At 30.0% G+C, this 18,853-nt stretch overlaps 4 protein-coding genes across 4 annotated transcripts; all 4 read right to left on the reverse strand.

Moving 5' to 3' along the window:
* Positions 1-62: 62 nt before the first annotated feature.
* Positions 63-2,281, reverse strand: Tsp_00138 (protein ovo; the record flags this gene model as incomplete). The annotated part of the gene is made up of 5 exons (XM_003375829.1): positions 2,259-2,281; positions 2,116-2,147; positions 524-879; positions 293-448; positions 63-199 (listed from the first exon to the last, which is right to left on the reverse strand). Coding segments are annotated over exons 1-5 (704 nt in total), but the record flags the coding sequence as incomplete, so codon positions are not given.
* A 5,494-nt stretch (positions 2,282-7,775) lies between these two features.
* On the reverse strand, positions 7,776-12,125 carry Tsp_00137 (DNA repair helicase family protein). Its single transcript, XM_003375830.1, is given in 7 exon segments — positions 7,776-7,904; positions 8,194-8,284; positions 9,171-10,326; positions 10,339-10,614; positions 10,722-11,096; positions 11,624-11,914; positions 12,011-12,125. 7 exon segments carry the CDS (start codon positions 12,123-12,125, stop codon positions 7,776-7,778), a joined length of 2,433 nt encoding a protein of 810 aa, XP_003375878.1.
* A 969-nt stretch (positions 12,126-13,094) lies between these two features.
* Positions 13,095-14,261, reverse strand: Tsp_00136 (hypothetical protein). Its single transcript, XM_003375831.1, has 4 exons — positions 14,243-14,261; positions 13,522-14,031; positions 13,287-13,469; positions 13,095-13,225 (listed from the first exon to the last, which is right to left on the reverse strand). The coding sequence occupies exons 1-4, from the start codon at positions 14,259-14,261 to the stop codon at positions 13,095-13,097; spliced, it is 843 nt and encodes a 280-aa protein (XP_003375879.1).
* A 996-nt stretch (positions 14,262-15,257) lies between these two features.
* On the reverse strand, positions 15,258-18,410 carry Tsp_00135 (conserved hypothetical protein). The gene has a single exon (XM_003375832.1). It carries the CDS (start codon positions 18,408-18,410, stop codon positions 15,258-15,260), a length of 3,153 nt encoding a protein of 1,050 aa, XP_003375880.1.
* Positions 18,411-18,853: the final 443 nt, after the last annotated feature.

The raw sequence follows: 18,853 nt of genomic DNA on the forward strand, positions 1-18,853 counted from the left end.
GGGGGGGTGGAAAATTACTGGAGAAGCGAATTTGGAATATGCTAATTTCTGTGTTGTATAACCGGTGTGAGTTCCTGTGTGGACGTTTCAGGTCGAAAAGTGTCGTTGAAGTCCTTTTCCCGCAGAATGTGCAAAAGGTAACGTTTAATTTTCTAGATGGCACTTGGCGTGACGGGTTCAGAAGCCGTTGCAGTGGAAACTTTCTGAAAATTTTGAAAAATTAAGAGGAAAGTTTTTTTCAAGTGAAATTTTGAAAATGAATAGAAATAATATCGTTTGCCTTTTTGCAAACACGACATGTGAATATATGACCACCATCACTTTGAGGTGAATTGACTGTCGGCGGTTCTACACTGGAAGATGATAGAGTTTCACCGTATTTGATCAGCGGATTCTTTATACCATAACCTCCGTTGACCCATTCTACATCGATGTTGGTCAGATTTGTCTGGAACAATTTGATTATTAATGTTAAAGTGGTGAAGAGAGAGAGAGAGAGAAAGAGAGTTTCATCTTTTGCTACTTCAGGTAATGAGGGTCTTAAAATTGGCGATGATAGCTGAGGTAAAATTGGTGTCTGCAAGGCGGCTACATTCATACAAAATGAACTGATCATTCCCAGTGGTAAATAGGGTGAACTGAGCAGATTTAAATTTGGATAACCAAACCAAAATGGATTCGATGGTGCAGAAAGTATTGTTGGTTGAGTTACATTTGATACGGGAGGCACAGGCACGGATGGTAACACTGATAAAAAACACTCCGGATTATAACCATACACTGGGGATGGTCTGGTTAACTTGCTGTTCGAAGCAACGTTTTTCTTCACTTCTGAATGCAGCATGTCGGATGATTGTTTCACGTTGAATTTTTTCATTTCTAAAATTAACACTTTATTTTCAACTACATTGAATGAATATATGAATATTCAAATTTGATAATGAATAACATTTGGTTGAAGTTTTACATGTTTGCAGTTAATTTAATTTGAATTGGTTTCATTGCAAATTATTCACAAAGCATAATATATTACAAAGAATTCATTATATAATATATTACTTAAATATGTAAAAACAAAACGAAAAAAATTTTTTAAGTGACTACAAAAAATATTTTAATAATGCTTTGTTAAACAGATCGCTGTTTCATTACCGTGCTATGTAATGCAATATGCAGTGGAATGCATATTCGGTTTGAAAGCTTTTTAGTTATAAAAAATAACCAATACTTGATATTCAAGCGGTATGACAGATAAAAATTTGCATTAATTATTTCAAAATATCATCATTTTGTTAGAGCGTCATATCTTCTTGAATTATTAATTGGTATCTAAATATTTATATTAGTTATATTAGTCATTTATTTTAAAGATCACAGACAATATTATTATTTCTTTTATTAAAATGAATGAATAAGTATTCAATATTTGCAAACATCTGATGTTATTGTTATTTTTGTATTTTTCGATGTAATTGCGTTATTTTAAAGAAAAAATTTATTTAAAAAAATTTATCCTTATTGTACTTTTATATAATTTGTATTTTTTACTGACAATAAATTGAACCTATCAATTCATTCTTGATGAATAATTTTTCAAAATTGCAATGCAATGAAAATGTGGAACTCTAACCTTGGTTGGTTGATCAACAGACTTCAAGGTCACAAATGACAGTTTAAAGCAGATGTTTTTTAAAAATTGAATAGAAATTTTTTGCAAAACACGTTCTCACTTAATTTATACTGGAACGCTTTATCTATTCTTTTAAATAATATTGCCAAGTTTTATTTGCATTTTTAATTAGTATTACTTTTAAAATTATAGTATCTTCATCTAAAAAATTTTCAAGTTGTCTCTTAAAGCTATTGTTAAAAGGAAAAAGTTTAATAATTTCAAAGCATATAAAAAGAGCATAACAGTTCATCAAAATTTAACAAAAAACTGATAAAAGTCATGCATAAATTTAAGATTTTAACTAAAATGAATAAATTTCAATATTTTAGTTCAATGAGTGAATTGGCAGCATAAAAGAAACAGCAAAAATTGTTATAAGTTATAAGAATAAGTATAGTAAATAATAATGCTCAATTTTTATTTGTACTCTCAATAAGAATAACGTCTTAAAATTGTAGAAATGTCCATTTCACGGCTGAAAATTTATGAAAAAATACATTTATGTCAAATTCTTGTATTTTGATTGCAGCACAATTTTTAAAACGGATACTGTTTAAATTTTATGCATACGCAGACATGCAAACACGTGGATTTTACTTTGTTATTCATTTTTTTAGAAAACACTGCTTTACCAAAAGGTTCATTTAATTTATAATAAAATTTTTATTTCAAGATCTGATAAAGATTTTATAAGTACACAAAATTTGTATGTGCCTACTTAAAACTTTCTTCAAAGGATAAAGCAACTTATTCTGAAAACTGTTCGTTTTAAAATACAAGCTATTTTCAAGAATAGACAGTAGTTAATTTACTGGTACGAATAAGTTTTAATGTTGACATTTTCTTCCTTATTCAACACTTTAAACCTTTTATTGAAAAATGACGGTCATCATTCCGTTTATGACACTTTCGGCTATTGTATATTTAGATACAGTATGATGGCACATTTCATCAGGTTATCGTACTCAGTATAGCTTAAAAAAAGAGGGCAGCGGAAACGGTTCGAATAGTGATCAAGCATCATTGAATACCTAATTGTGAGGAACAAAACAAGATAATTATGATTTTGAAATCTTAAATGTTAAAATAATCAGATTTTGATTACATAAACATTCTTCTTAAACTGTATGTGAAACGTTAAAGAATGCTATTTCTGGACGAAATAGTTTACATTTTTAAACAATACAATTTTAAAATCACCTCTTTACTTTTTGGGAAGCCTTTCAGAAACAATAAGTTATTGCTTATTATGTCTCAAAAAATTAAAATAATATTAACAGACGTGATAATTATTATTTTTGATAAACTTTAAATAATTAATATGATATATTATAAAAAGTATATTCAGCACTTGTAAAATCATTTACTTAATTAGATATGAAATCTTTTTATTTTTATCTATATTATAGCAATAAACTTATTTTAAAAAAATTTGCAATTTATGAAACTACTTTATTAAACATTATCATACCAAAGTCCATATAATTAATACATATGATCATAATACTTATCTGAAGTATTAAATCTATCTTCATAGATGATGAAATATAAGTATCTATTAAGGTTATAATTTTGTTATTCATGCATTTAATTTAATGCAGTTTTAGAACATATAAAATAAATTCAATGGAACTGTAGTGCGCTTTTTTATTGCATCGAATATAAGCAATGCATTAGGAAAGTTGTATATATGCATAATTTAAAGCTATCAACAAGTTTTATTATTCAATGTTGTGCAATTGCATTTCTTCTCACACCCTCAGCGCGTAGGATTACAATTCTTATGTGAAGCACTTTCATTACTTCCTTTATTAAACGTTTATTTTTAATTATTAACAACTTCACAGAGTTATATTTTGTATATATTTTTCATATCTATTCTTATGCTTAAAGTTCATTAACTTATAATTAACAAATAATTACACCCATATTTTATTTTTATGCTTAATATATGTATATTTTGTTAATTTTTTTTAAAATAATTTACTGTTATATAAATAGAGGTGATTAAAATATCCACATCTGTTCTATGAATTGTAGGCTGTATTGGAATGCGTTATTGCTGAACATTTATTTAGATAAACTTAGAATTACATGAAATGCAACCAATGAGAAAGGCAGTAAATAATTTTTGGTAGAAATACATTTAAAGATTGCCACAGTGAAGAAAAGACAAATAGCATATAAATTTTTGGTTATTTGGTCAATGAAATTATAACGGATTACATGTTAAAAACGGGTAAACAACAATTTAAAAATTGACGTTATTCACAAAGTTACTCACTGGACTTAATAACAGAATTCTGAGGCCTGTAATTGGCCATTGCCGATATGAATAAAATACATTGTGGGATGGTAGAAAGAGAAAATTATCTTTGTCTGTTGAATCAGTTGAACTAGTTTTGATGTTCAATTGAAGCACTTGAATTGAATTGTAACTTTCCTTTTATGATGAAGCTTCTTATTTTCATATATTATTCTTATCACTCTTACCATTTTCATAAAATAGTTTTGGAATATAATAATGCTTAATTTTGCTTAAAATTTTTCTCTCCAAGAGAAAGTAATAAAGAAAATATTATTTATGCTCCAATATGCTACAAGATGATTTTACTTATATATATATATCACTTTAACCAAAATTTCAAATGTAATAACTGACATGAATGTCTGCCTATCTTTCATATTTGTAAAAAATTTATAAAAATGTTTGCATTACCTATATATATATACAAAAACTTTTACTTTATTTTTTCCTCAATCTATTCTGAACAATAAATTGAGTATGTTATTCATATGAAAACACTGGTGAAACTTATAAAAAATTTTTACAAAAAGCTAATCGCAAAAACAGCTACTATAGCAACATCCAATAAACTTATATTAATGTTTTTAAAAAGTTTAAAAGTCATAAATATTTTGTTTTTGAAGTGAAAAGTTTCATCAAATGCTTCATTACATTTATATCCAGTAAGATTTTCAACTTATTCTTAATTGAAGTAAAATAAATAATCAAAGTTCTTACATGAATCTTTTGTGTTGTTTCAAATTGATGCTATTATATTTTATTTTTTTTAGTCAATAAATTTTATCTTAATTTTAAGCAATAATTACAATGGGCATTCATCTATAGGAAAAGCTTTTGCAGTTTGTGTGATTGCAATTACATTCAACCTTTGTCTTCCAAATATGATTTCAAAAAGCGATTGATGCAATTTAAGCTTCTGAAATATTTGCAAAAAGTAAATGCAAATTTCTAATTAATGATAAATTTTAGTATGCAAAATATATCTGACATCAGTCCTAAATCCTGAAGATCCAAAAAGTTGGATTTATTTTTGTTAACTCAAAATACAATAAAAATTTGTTTCAAATACAATTTATTCATATACTTAGACGTTGACCAAATTTATTGCAAAATAAGAAGCATTTTAAATTCATTTCATACCAATGGATATATCAGAAAGGTTTTGACAATCATAAATTTTAATAAATACACTGATAAAGAAGAGCAATAATGAAAAAAAATAATAAGAATATAGAATTAAAGGTATTTGATGTTATGATGGGAAGGTTATATGCTTTAAATAGTAATGAATTTATAATTATAGCTGATTTCTTGATAAAAAAAATGACCCGATTATTGAGCATTAATAGTGTTGCTTATAAAAATTTTTTTAATTAAAAAAAGCATTTTTAACTATGAGATAAATCATTTTGAGCATTATTTAAAATTTTTCAAACGTCTAAAATAACAGAACTATCCCTTCGTAAATATTATTTTATATATTTGTGAAAGTTAAAGAAACTGAAGATATTTGTATGGAAAAATTAGTTATACATACATTAATTTATTTGAAATATGCTTAATAAATTTGCAAAATAAGTTTAATATTAAAAAGACACTAGTTACAACTTACCGAAAATATCAGATGGTTGCATATCTTTTGCTTTTGGAAAAAAGTTAAAAGTGAAATGCAGTTGGGTGATTGTAAGTTGAAGATTTAGAAAGTGGACGTCATTTTGGCATGTTGTAAAAAGAGTTGTAATTTCTGAGGGTAATTTTCAAGTATTCTGCACACTTGCTATGGTCAAGTTGTCTTGGGACGGGTTTGGAATTAACTGCTAATAAAAATATGAAACACTTCTATCTGAGGACAGTTGGTGTAACAGGACGCGTTCAAGAGGTTCACTTATGAATCTCTGGTTCTAATTCAGCAAACGTAAAATTGGGTCTTTATTTGTTGAAGCTTTTGTGCTGCTTCCGATTCAACCAACCGCGGCCACCTATGATTCGATGATGACAACTATTCGCTCGACTGTCATGCTTTCACCACTGTTCCACTAGCTCGACACTGCCAGGGACAGCCGGAGGACAAATTCTCCATGTTACTTGTTTTCTTTTCTTACAGTTCTTTCTTCAATAGCATCATCTATACCCATCATACATACAGCCACTTTTCCTCATTTTCTATAACTATTCAATGAACAACTCTTCAACACTATTACCCTTCTATTACAACCGATATACTTAATAATATTTTCAAATCCATTTACATTATTCGATTATCAGATTAAACAATTGCAACTTGTTCATTTTTTCTAAATTCTTATATTATGTTTCTTTTTTGAAATTATATTTACAATTTAACATTTCAAACATCCCCTTTATACAACATCAAATATAAAAAACATTGATCATTAAAAGGTATAAAACTACAATGCAATTTATAGCAAAATATTTGAATTATTGAAAAATCCTCTTCATTCAAACTTTTATTTATGCAAATAAAATAAGTTCACTTTTTATTACAATAATATATTATTTTTTATATTTAATTTAATTTCTTAATTTTTCATACTTTCCAAAAAAAGTCATCAAAAAGTAGTGACGCAAATGAATACGTATTTCATAAATTAACTTTTATTATATAATTCAATTTTAAAGTTAAAATTTTGATTATTTTAATAATGATAAATACATTTTTAAACTTCTTTAGTTTTGCAATTTTTGAAATTGCATTCATTTATAGTCTAACCTCTTCTGATTTTGTTTTCTACATTGCATTGTACTTGAAATGTGGAAAGCAAAATTGCCAAGTGAAATTAGATTTACAAATAAGTAATAAGCTTTTCAGAAATTTCAAACTATTAACGAAATTATTAACTATTGCTTTTTATCGGCTCAATTTTATCAACGTGTTTCAGTAAATCGCAAACTTTGCACTTACGCATTACATGTAAAGTTTTATCATTTCTGTTGCATCAGTTCTACAAATCGTTAGAAATTAAAATTATTATCAAGTTGATGATTTTTCATAATTTTATTGTTATTGCTTTTTTGAACATTTTTTACTTCACTCTTATACTTACTACTTTTTTTTATATAACACTAATTTATGCAAGCACGAACATTCACTAATAACTAGCAGGCTAATAAGTTACATTCAGTTTCAAATTTCCATTTATAATCACATGTTTGGCACAACAGAATATTTATTAATTGCTTTTTTCATCTTTTTAAGCAATGTAATTTATAATTTACTGAAAAAAATTAAAAGTGATGCACATGAATTTTGTCTGGATAATTATGATTAACAAAACACATGCAAAGATTTGCTGAAAAAGAATGAATTTACTGTTTCAAAAAATTCAATTTTAAATAAAATTACAAATAATTATTTTGCAATAAAAATGGAATAATGTTGCCCAATTGTATAGTTTGAAAACGGCAGTAATGTTTTCAATGTGAAACTGCTTGCTTTTTTTTAATGCAACACATTTACTTTGCATTTTACAGTGTAAGAGAATGTAGACTGCATAACTAACTGATATTATGGATTATAAATTTATAATCATATTTAAAAAATAATAAAAAGGTTGCCGTTTGGTGCAGTTTGTTCTGAATTAACTTTTTCGGTCTTTGAAATGAACAGCGTTAAAAAGTGGTATTCAGTATGGCTAAATTGATAATTGAGGTGCGAAAATTTTTATCATTCATAAATTACTTGAAAAAGTATTTAAGAACATTAAATCCAGCTGTTTTGTATAGAAAATCGATTCAAAATTGATAGGAATTACGTCGTCTGACCGAATAATTAAATCAATAACATTGGTATTCTTTGATTTGATGTATGGATGGAAAATGATCCAGGTCGTCGGTCGTGTTGGGTGGTTTGCGAAGATTCATTCTTCGAACGAATAAAATTTGCTCCAACAACGCCACCGTTGCCTGAAAATGTTCATACTTAAAAGTAAAGATGCTCAACAATGAGTGCTCCGTTTTGTATCTTCTTGGTCATTGAGTAAACGGCCTATACAATGACCCCGATCTAGATTTAATTAAAAGCATATTGCTATGGCATTGACGTGCTTAAGCAATAGAATCAAATCAAGCAACCGATTCATTCATGGCCTCCATAAGAATGAATGGAACGGAAGTTTACAGGCTTGTCATAAAAATTTTGCTTGACAAATAATTTGCGCAAAAGCACTGTTATACGTTTAAACCGGTATTGTACAGTGAAGAAAGTTTCTTGAACATTTTCAATGAACCATTGCCGAGGCTCATCACAAGAAGTACTCGATGTGTCATCGGCTGCAGTTAAACTTCTACACAATTTCACATCTGAACTGTTTTCCTACGTAATGGAAATTTCTTCACTTTTTACACATTTACATCCGTCATTTTCACAGACAATATTCTTTTCAAATTTAAACTATGCAATGCTTTATCCATGTCATATCGAAATTTTTGCAGAAATTGAATGAACATTATACGGCATATCTAAGAATGTAATCGAAACTTTACTTTTGCAATCATCTTCATATGATCAATAGAAAACCAAAATTCATTTCTTACTGTATCATTAATTATTTACTTATATACTGAAAAACATTAAAAAATTTATATTACTTTTATTTATTATTAAAAATAAAAATCAAAATTCTTTGGGAAAGTTGCAACTTTTATTAATTATTAACATCATTTAATTAATGATCTTCAAGTTTAATGTAAAACGTGATGACAAATTATAAATTAAGCGATTCGTTGTATTGAAATGTTAATCAATTAATGAAACTTACTTTACCGTTAATAAAAATTTTATTTCTAAATAAAACTGTCATTTAAATTATAAATTACATGCGAATAGTGAAATTTACAGCGTTAATGATCTGATTAATAAAATTTATAGATGTAGCCATATTGTTTGAAAACTTTCTTATATTAAAATATGTTCACATTACAAAACTTCATCATTTGATTTTATAAAACAAACTCCATTATTATACTCACTTCGCTTATATTCATACATTTGAAATATAAACGACTGATTATAAGCAAGTTTATTATAAATCATTGAGAAAACATCAACTATTCTCAAACTGTGAATAGAACTTTTTCAAACTGTTACTAGCAGTAGAAAATGAATCTGCTTCAATAATTAAATGACGAATCCAAGAAGAAAATTTTGACCATAATTTTCTGTTGCGATACCTCGAATCCAAAAAAATGATCGCCGAATAATCATCTTTGTGACGTATAGCCCGGCCGATTGATTGATTCACCGCTTTGAAGCAAATGTTTTCATAAAATTCGCGTCCAGCATTCATTGCAGAATTTTTGTTGGAAACATGCTCGTCCAAATATTTCATTTTAATTTTCATTTCAGACGAACTAATGTCAGGATATGGCAAGCCCACCATTATCACACATCTGGCCAACGCGTCGGAGAAATTTATACCTTCGCTCATTTTACCTCCTACCACAGCAAACAGGAAAGCGCCATTTTTTTCGCTGTTATTATTTGTTCCAAATTTCATGACGACATCTGCATATTTTGACAAAACTGAATTAACATCCGACGCAGTTTTGGGTTCTCGAAATATTTCCTTCTTCGCAGCAAGTTCTTGCAAAAGTCCACTCTTTTTCAAATATTGAAAAACCGTCTCCTCGTAATTATATGAAGGTAAAAAGCATACTATTCCACCGGGAATGATTTTCGACAACTGCACCAAACAATTGCCAAGTTCTTGAAAAATTGCAGCAGATGTACGCGAAGAAAAATCAAATTTTAACACATTTCCACCAGGACCTGTGTGTAAAATTATCGGTAAAATGTTCTTATTCGACACCACATGATCACAAGAAAATTGCACTATTCTTTGCTTCGGGATGGATAAAATATCAAACAGTCGGCTATTCAATTCTGATATCGGTTCCATTGTACCACCAGCTAACACTACTGACCGAGCTTCTTTGAAGACATCTTCCAGAAATGCTGCTGGATTGAGAAGAATAAATATTATACGTGAACTGGATAATGTTTTTTCAATCAAAAATCGACCGTCGCCAATTTTGTTTGTAAAACACGAAATATACGACATTATCGAGTGAAAAAGGCCAACACTAAAATCCTCCATTTGATCGGATACATATTTTCCAGCTCTTGAAGTAAAACCACGTAACTTTTCACAGAGATGACTTTTCTCAATAAATTCATGAAGCTTAAAACAGTTGATGCTGTCAATTCCAATTAAGCAAGCAAATTCACTAATAGAATACGATTCACCTTTGCCAACAGCTTTCTCCAAAAAGTTTGCAGAAAACTTCAAAACAGTCTCAAAATGCCGAAGATGTAGCAGATTCTTAGCTGAAAATTTACTCTGATATCTTTGAATATATTGCTGAAGTTGCTGTTTCGCCAAGTTCAATTTCTGAAAGCAAATTTCAAATCGATACATCGATTCAATTGTTTCCAATAAATTATGCGCCTCGTCCACAATCACAACACATTCAGATAACGATAGTCCGCATGTGTTACGAGTTGCTCTGTTGAAAAACATCTGATAAGGCATGAGTACTATATCTGCCGCTGCGACTGATTTTCGACAAGCATAATATGGACATGCACGAACAGCTGTACCCAGATGCAACACATCTTCAATATCTCGGATCTAAATTTAACAAAAATAAATTTTTTTAAAGTAAAATCAATCACAAAACCCAAAGTTACATAAAGAACTTCATCGGCCAATTTTTCTATACCATCTCGACGAAGAAATGGACATTTTGATTTTTTCTTCTTGCTACATCCATGATCAGACTTTTTCACCTTGGAAGATTCTTTTTGCAAATCTAAACATTTTTCATTCATCAAACCAACGGATTTCAGCTTTCGCACACTTTCATTTATGCACAGTGTCTGACGTGATCCCAAAGTTACCATAGTAGTGGATTCTTCATGGACGCTTTTACACAATTCTTGAGCTATTTGTGCCAACTGAGAATGCGTTCGAGAACAATAGTAAATTTTAGGTTTCAAAATGCATTCCCGTTCATCATCGGAACGTTCACCAATATCCACTGTCTTCTCAGAAGTAGCATCCAAATCATCCTCACTTTCATAATCAATTAACAATTCTGAATCGTTATCATGCAATTCATTATTATCATCATCGTTTAGTGTCGTAGTGTCCAACAATTTTCGTTTTCCCAATATAAATTTCTTATTGAAATCTAAAAAATTTTTTTAATTTTCACGTTGATCGACACCATACGTATTCAACAAAACATATTCTACATTACAAATGTAATTTTTGTAAATTATAAATGCTGACAACACACAATTTCTATCACACGACAATAAAATGCTAAGAACAGCTTCACGTTGAATAAAAATATTGAATATAAAAACACGTATTTATCTTAAATTGTAAATAGTGTAAAAATAGCCTTTTATCAAAAGACAAGATAAAACATATTAAATTACTCACAGTAAAAATCACCAAAGCTTTCATTTGTGCAATGAAAGTACGTACTTCAAAATTACTGTTAATATACGCAAATTTTGCTTTCAGTATTACAGTCAAATTACCATGCAATCAAATAAAATGTTAAATTTAAAAATGATTAAAAATTGCAAATAATTTCAAAACAAATCAAACTACCTTCAACATTTGATTTCACTTCAGAAAGTCTCTCTTGGACACGTCGAATTTGATCTACTTCAATTTTAGCTTCATCTAGCGATTTTTGAGCTTCAGCTTTCAGATCAAACTCTTCTAACCAATTTTCTAAAGCAGTTTCTTTGATTATTTTTGTTTTCTCTTCTACAGTGCGTTCCAGCTCTTCAATATAATTATTTCTTCTTCTCTTTAACCATGTCAACGAACCACAAAGCAAACTCAAAGACTTCCCAGTGCCAGTTGGACTTTCAAAAATGCCAATCTTATTTAGTTCTAAAGTTTCAAATAATTTGCGCATAAAACTGAGCTGAACTGAATAAGGTTTGAACTTCAAGCCAAAATCAAGTGAAGATATAAATTCTACCAAACCGTTTGAAGAACGTTTTGCTAAATCCACTTCAGCTGCAATATCGCATTCAACAAGAACTTCAGGATTTGCATAAAGTAATGACTCGAAATCATCATCAAAATCTGAAAATTCCATCGTTTGATAAAAAGTCACTTTTAAATGCTCATGTATTATAAAGAAAATAAAGTATTAATACAGTAAATTAAAAATATAAAAGTATTTCATAAAATTCAAAACATATACTCAGCTTAACTTTGAATTTATTATAAAATTTATATATCACATGCATTGAAAATAAAATATAAGGTTGAATAAACAGAACTTTAAACTGATAAGTCTTAATTTTCAATAATGAATGCGTTAATACTGTAATGTGATTTATTTACAGTTTTACCCTAACTGAATATGTTGTTTTCAGTAAAGCAGTAGGAAGCTAAACTTTGTTTGCTTTAAGTATTTATGCGACTGCGTCTGCGCCTTCAGAGTTACAAGATTTCCATGTTTATTATTTATTAAATGTATTGTTGAAATATATTCACCAAATCATTCTTTCATAATTGTTTAAGATCCAAAATTACGCATACAAACTATATACATGTATGTATGTATGTATGTATAGCTTAGAGTAGTTCAGATAACTCAAGAGAAGATATTTGGAGTAATTGTATGCAATAATGAAGAGATAAAGTAGCTTCACCATGCTGTACTATTACCTGCTTATGGTTTTGCATAAAATTATAGGGGTTTGGTAGTAGCAGATTAATCTATACAGTAAAGTAATAACAGAAACTGGAAGAAAAATCAAAATGCCAGGTCTTTGTGTATAATTATCTGCAGCCAATTTATCTCATTTAGGAATGCAAATGAGCCTTATAAAAGGCATAACTAATTATATTGGACGATGTGCTGTAAAAATAGCCAAAGAGGTCGACGTGTGTGAAACAGTTAAACAAATGAATTATCTATATTTGAAAGTAATATATATTTTTTATTTTAAACTTCATAAGTTACAAATTTACACAAATTAGAGTGTTTAATCTGCAGATGAAATATGCAACGGTAAACAAAAAATAGTAGAGTGCTTTATTATGAAATTTTTATTGTTTAAAGATTGAATATAAATCGTTTGAGGCGTTTCAGCTTGCATTCTTCAGTTGCACTATAACAAGGCTTGGAGTATGATGGAAGACTTGGTGGAGGAGATAAAATGAAGTTGCTGCTTGATACGCAGTTAGCTAAAATGTAATATGTATATGCATATGTATATGAATTTTTCAATTTTTTCTAGCTGTTTACGGTAACAGTCTTGATTAATTGTAAACAGTTGAGAAACGGAAACTCTAGCATCATTTCTCTGTGCTCTGATTTCTGGTTTATAAGCATCTGTTGTAGAAGGCGGAACATATATAGCTGGAGCGGGAAACACTTGCTGAGTTTGAACACTGCACGGTCTTGGGTAAAACTCTCTTTCTTGATCTGCTCAGAATAAATTGGCTTATGGATTAAATAGGCACCATATAAATAAATTTACCATTATTTCTTTCTGTTGGTGGTGGCAATGTTTGAGGTACATCTTCATCTATACATCGTAAGGTTACTTTTTCATGCTGATTTTCTGCTAAAGTATCAGATATTTGCTGCTTTTCTGTTGTCTCTGGAATTTCTGTGGTTTTAATTTCTTCTGTTGTTTCCAGTTGATCATCATCTTTACATCTTAATATTATTTCTTCAGGTTCAGTGCATGGTGGTTCAGTAGTGGTTGGTGTTGGTAAAGATGGCGAAACTGTTTCACACTGTGGTGCATCATCACCATTTTCTTCACATCTTAAAACTGCTGGAATTATATTTCCATTTTGATTATTTATAATTTGTTCAGGCATAACTGAAATGTGTGCTTCACGAAATAACTGATTTTGTTCTCTTGGAGGTTGATTATCATCAACAAAATCATAATCAGTTGGAGCTGGTACATGATTTGGATCCGTTTCAGAATCGGCTAATGGGTCTGGTTCCATCGAGATGACAATGTTGAGAGAAATTCCTGTGAATTGAATTTATTTAAAAATTTAAAAATAAATTCAATCAACTGATGCAGTTGTTTTACCTGATGTTAAAAGGATGAATAAAAGTCTATAAAATGGAATTGTTTTCATGGTGAATATTTTCAGCTGTTTGATATTAAATAATTTATGAATGGAAAATTACAGGAATGAGAATTGAAATAATGAAGTATTTTCAAATGAACAGTTCACCAGAAGCGTCAGACGACATTTTGAGAAAAGATGAATTGGTACAATATTTATTTGTATATTTAATTATGGATATCATCAATGAAAATTCTTCTCACTCTAAATGTCGGTTTAACTTTTTCCACTTGCAGCTCTCGACCTTGAAAAAGCGAAAATTGGACGAATGATCAGGCTCCAACGGCCTATATTTTCACCCTTTTTCTCTTCAAAGCTTGTTTAAACAACGGGTCTTTATTAATATGACAAATAATTTTTCTTTAAATAAAACAATGATTTTTGATAATGATCATCATAATGACATTAAAATATCTTAATTTTCTTTTTTTGTGTACAAATTAATCTTCTGAACCAAACTATTTTTGTCTAGGAAACAACTGAACTGAATTACTTTGAATTTTTGTCATACAATTTATTGGCAGATTTAAACCTTATTTTATTTTATTTGAAGTTTATTTTCAAAAAGTACCGTTTCATCATAAGCTGTTCATTGAAAATGAATATATATTAGTGCTCTAGTAATCAATCATTATTTATCAGCTTTTAGGATTATTTTCATTAAACTTCTGTCAGATTAAAGTTGTAGCTAAAATGAATGCTTTCAATTAGTCATTACAGCAGTTATAATAATTATTAAAAATGTTTATTTTCCTTACGTCCCTTTTTGATTCTTATTTTAATTCAACATCTCATATTAACACTATTTTCAAAATGAACTTGGAACACTACGTTTGAAATAATTCCACGTTACAAATACTGAAAAAAATACAATATAAATATCTTCCTACATTAATCTTTAGTGCCTTTTCAAAATCAATAGCATTTTACGTATGTGCTAATTTAAAATTTAAATAACTAGAATGTATTTAATTTAGTGAAACAATAGAAGAAACCTTAGGCCTTTTTTCTCGAGTTAAGTGTAACACTTTATATATATATATATATATATTCACAAATTTATTATGGCTATCAAATATTGTTCAAAATCACAGTTACAAATGTAATCTACATTTTAATTCTTTCAACAGTTAACCGATTTGGCTTTCTCGTCATTTTCAACAGCCAATTGTCGTTGCTTTTCCAGTTCATTTACACAATCTTTTGTTATCGATGCTTTCTGTTGACTTCCCACATTTTCAATGTGCTTCAATAAATCTTGCCAAATTTCTGGACAAGTTTCAATGGCATTTCGAAGCTGTGAAGCCGGAAGTTGAAGCAAAGCCGCATAGCCATGGATTTTCAGTTTCGATGAACATTGCACAAAAGCCTGCCATACATCATCTCCTTGTTTCCAAATTTGTTTGGTGACAAATTTTTGCAAAACACTACCAATCAGATTGTCAAGTGATGCTTGTGCTTCAAGCAGCAATGGAATGGTATGGAAGAAAATGGCTGGGACCACTTGTCGTTCGCTAATTTGCTTGATTATACCACTTAACAAATCACTGCTAAACATACGTTTGTTTTGCAACAATGCACCAAACAAATTCAACAACTGAGTGAAATCGTTTTCATTTGTCACTTCGAGCTCACACATCTCAAGCCAAAGCTCATCAGCTGTGATGACAGTTTTCGATCCTGAACTACTACAGACTACTTTGCCAGTGATCATCTTGAATATCTGCGCGGGAAGACGAATTAATTTCGGCAACAAGCTAATAAACTGCTCCTTATTCAAAGCTGGAAGAACCGGTATTAAAAATCGAACATCCGGCCGACGTTTTGAATACAACGTCCAAACTGCATCCACTAATTCGGCATTCAGTGAATTCTTATCCAACCAAGGTTCCAATATGCGAGGTATCAAAGCTTCAGCATTTCTTGGACACTGTTTCACCAACTCTACAATGTCATTCACAGGGATGGAACTTTGCTTTATCGGCTTGGACAAGTATGTATTTATCAAACGCTTCACGTTCACACCACAAGCAACGTATACATCTGGCAATAACTGCAAAAAATCAACTTGCTGTGGAAATAAATGACAATACACACGAAAACATATTCGAACTGATCTTTCATCCCACTGTTTTTCTTCATTCTCATCTAGCGACAGATATTCTGGAGGTACCTCTTGCTCAAGTGAATGCAAATGATTCAATGCCAATTCTTTTACCAAATCTTTCGTAGGAGGATATCTGTAAAGTGAATTTAACTTTTCAAGCCAACCATTTACAATTGCTGTGTCATCATCAAATGTCGACAAGCTAGCAAATTCAGCAAACAATTCCTTTTTCTGACCAGGACGATGCTTAATTACTGAAGTAAACATGTTCAAGCAAGGAATGTAAGTGCTGTGTTGTTTGCAACCTTGTTTCAACACTTGTAACGCCTGCACGGATAATTGAGGTGCATAGACAACCAGACGACAGAATAAATTAAGCTGAATCTCACCACCGGATAGCAAAGCAGATAACAAACTATCCAGTGTGCTGTTATACTGGTTTAAGGCTTTTTCCGTTGCTGTTGTGTTATTTTGTCTTCTCAGTTGTAAATAAATTGAATACTGGTAATAAAGTAATTGCAAAGCTAGTTCACCAGAACTTGAAGCCTCTGCAACAATTTCTTGCAATAATTTCTCTTTCAATTCAGCCATTTCATACAAGCTACACATTGTTATTAAAATATGTCTTTGATTTTCTGCATCTTCATATCCAAGCTCACATTTTTTAAGATTCAAAATACGTTGAAATGAATTCTGAATCACTGAACGCGTGTGTTGCATTGGTAACGGCGCAACTTTGTCAACCAAATCTAGCACTTTCACTACCAATTTCGACGTTGACTGATTTTCATTTTGATCATATGACAATATCCTTCCTCTTTCTCCATCTACATCTTCATCGTCATCTCTATCAGCAAGATCAGCATCTTTCTTTTCTTCACTTTTTTTCACGTGTTTCTTATTGTTCAATTTCAAATTAAAAGACAAACCAGCTGAACAAATCACAGATGCGATGGTATTTAAAATACGATCAATCTGTTCGTTAATAGGCAAAAAATCAATGGGTGCGTATTCCTGCAAAAACTTTTCTGGTATATTGTTATATAGATATGGAAAAGCGGCTAATATTAACTGAACACAGTTTTCTGGCGTCAAACTGTCACCTAGAAAACCATATACCCGTTTCAAATGTGCATCATGATCTTTTTTATTTCTTTCAGCTGAATTGAATTCATCAGTATTGAAATCATCTTCAGTAGCTGATCTCTTCCCAGACTTAGACCTACTAACACCTGTCAGATGTGCTAATTCGGCAGGACTGATGCCAAGTTTATGCAAAATTGACGCAATTTCCAATACAGCTTTAGACAAGCATGGCAATTTCACCAATGTAGTCAAATGAAATCGCATCACCTTAAACAAACTTTCCATTTGCCTGTGAGATAAAGTTGGTGGGATGTCAACAATTAATTTTTTGCAACAATTCAAAAATCGATCCAAAAACGTTGCATCATTTCTAACAATATCAGTTAAACTTTTCAAACACACGCTGAGACCACTGAAGGAAATGTGCGGCGCGACCAGTTGTCGTGTGAGACTTGAAAACAACAGATCGTTACTAGCTTGCAACTCAGTCACTAACTGACAACCGTATGCAGAAGATTTCAGGTTCCACGATTCTTCAATTTTCGCCAAAATGCAACGCTCCAAAAATTTAAACGCATAAATTTTGATACCTTCGTTTTCAGACTCAAGCCATGATAATACGCCTGTTATAAATTCGCTCACAGCATGCCAGGTTGGATCGACGCCAAACTGAGATGGTGGCTTTCGTAAAACCCATTTTAAAGCAGAATGATAAATTAACGCCATCGACGAAAGAATTCTTTTCAAAAGATGATCATCAGCTTCGCTGAGCATATTTAATATTATTGGTACAGCACGTTCCACTAAGTACACTTCAGTACGACAAGCTAATCCACAAAAACTGGTCAAAAAGTCAAGTAAATCAAAATTTGGAAATCTAAATACTAGCTGAACAATTTCATCGAAAAAGCCATTTAAAGGGGTTGAACTTTCATCATCTATGATTAATTGCCCAATTTCACTTAACAATCGTAAGCGTTCTTCTGCATTTGTTGTTTTCCCAGCTTGTTTTAATAATACATTCACTTCAATTTCCATCTCTTTTAACTTGTCCAATAACACTTTTCCTATAATACAAAACATGTACTAAAATACAAGCAGACATTTTCAAATTAAATGTAAGAATCACATGACATTTATTATACGCTTTAAATTTTAAAATTACTGTTCAATTAAATCACAACACTGATGTACTTTAAAGTAAGAAAAGTTTTCACCAGAAAAACCATTATCAACATGCACTAAATCGAAATAAAGAAATCCGATAAAAATAATAAAACAATAAAACCTGAATTTGAAAAATGATGAAACAAGCACTAAACATCTCTCTTCATCAACAATGCATCCTACAAAAGATAATTCAAAACAAGTTTTATTTTTCATAACATAACTTTTATATTTCAAAGAAATTAGTTTTTTATAAATCATCAAATACAAAAAAATTTATTCACAGTCAACAGAATTACGCATTATTATTCAGTATGCTCAACAAATAGATAACTTAAAATACAAAAGAAGATTTAGAT

The sequence above is a fragment of the Trichinella spiralis genome, assembly GCF_000181795.1.
Source record: "Trichinella spiralis strain ISS 195 chromosome Unknown Scfld4, whole genome shotgun sequence".
Classification (NCBI taxonomy): domain Eukaryota; kingdom Metazoa; phylum Nematoda; class Enoplea; order Trichinellida; family Trichinellidae; genus Trichinella; species Trichinella spiralis.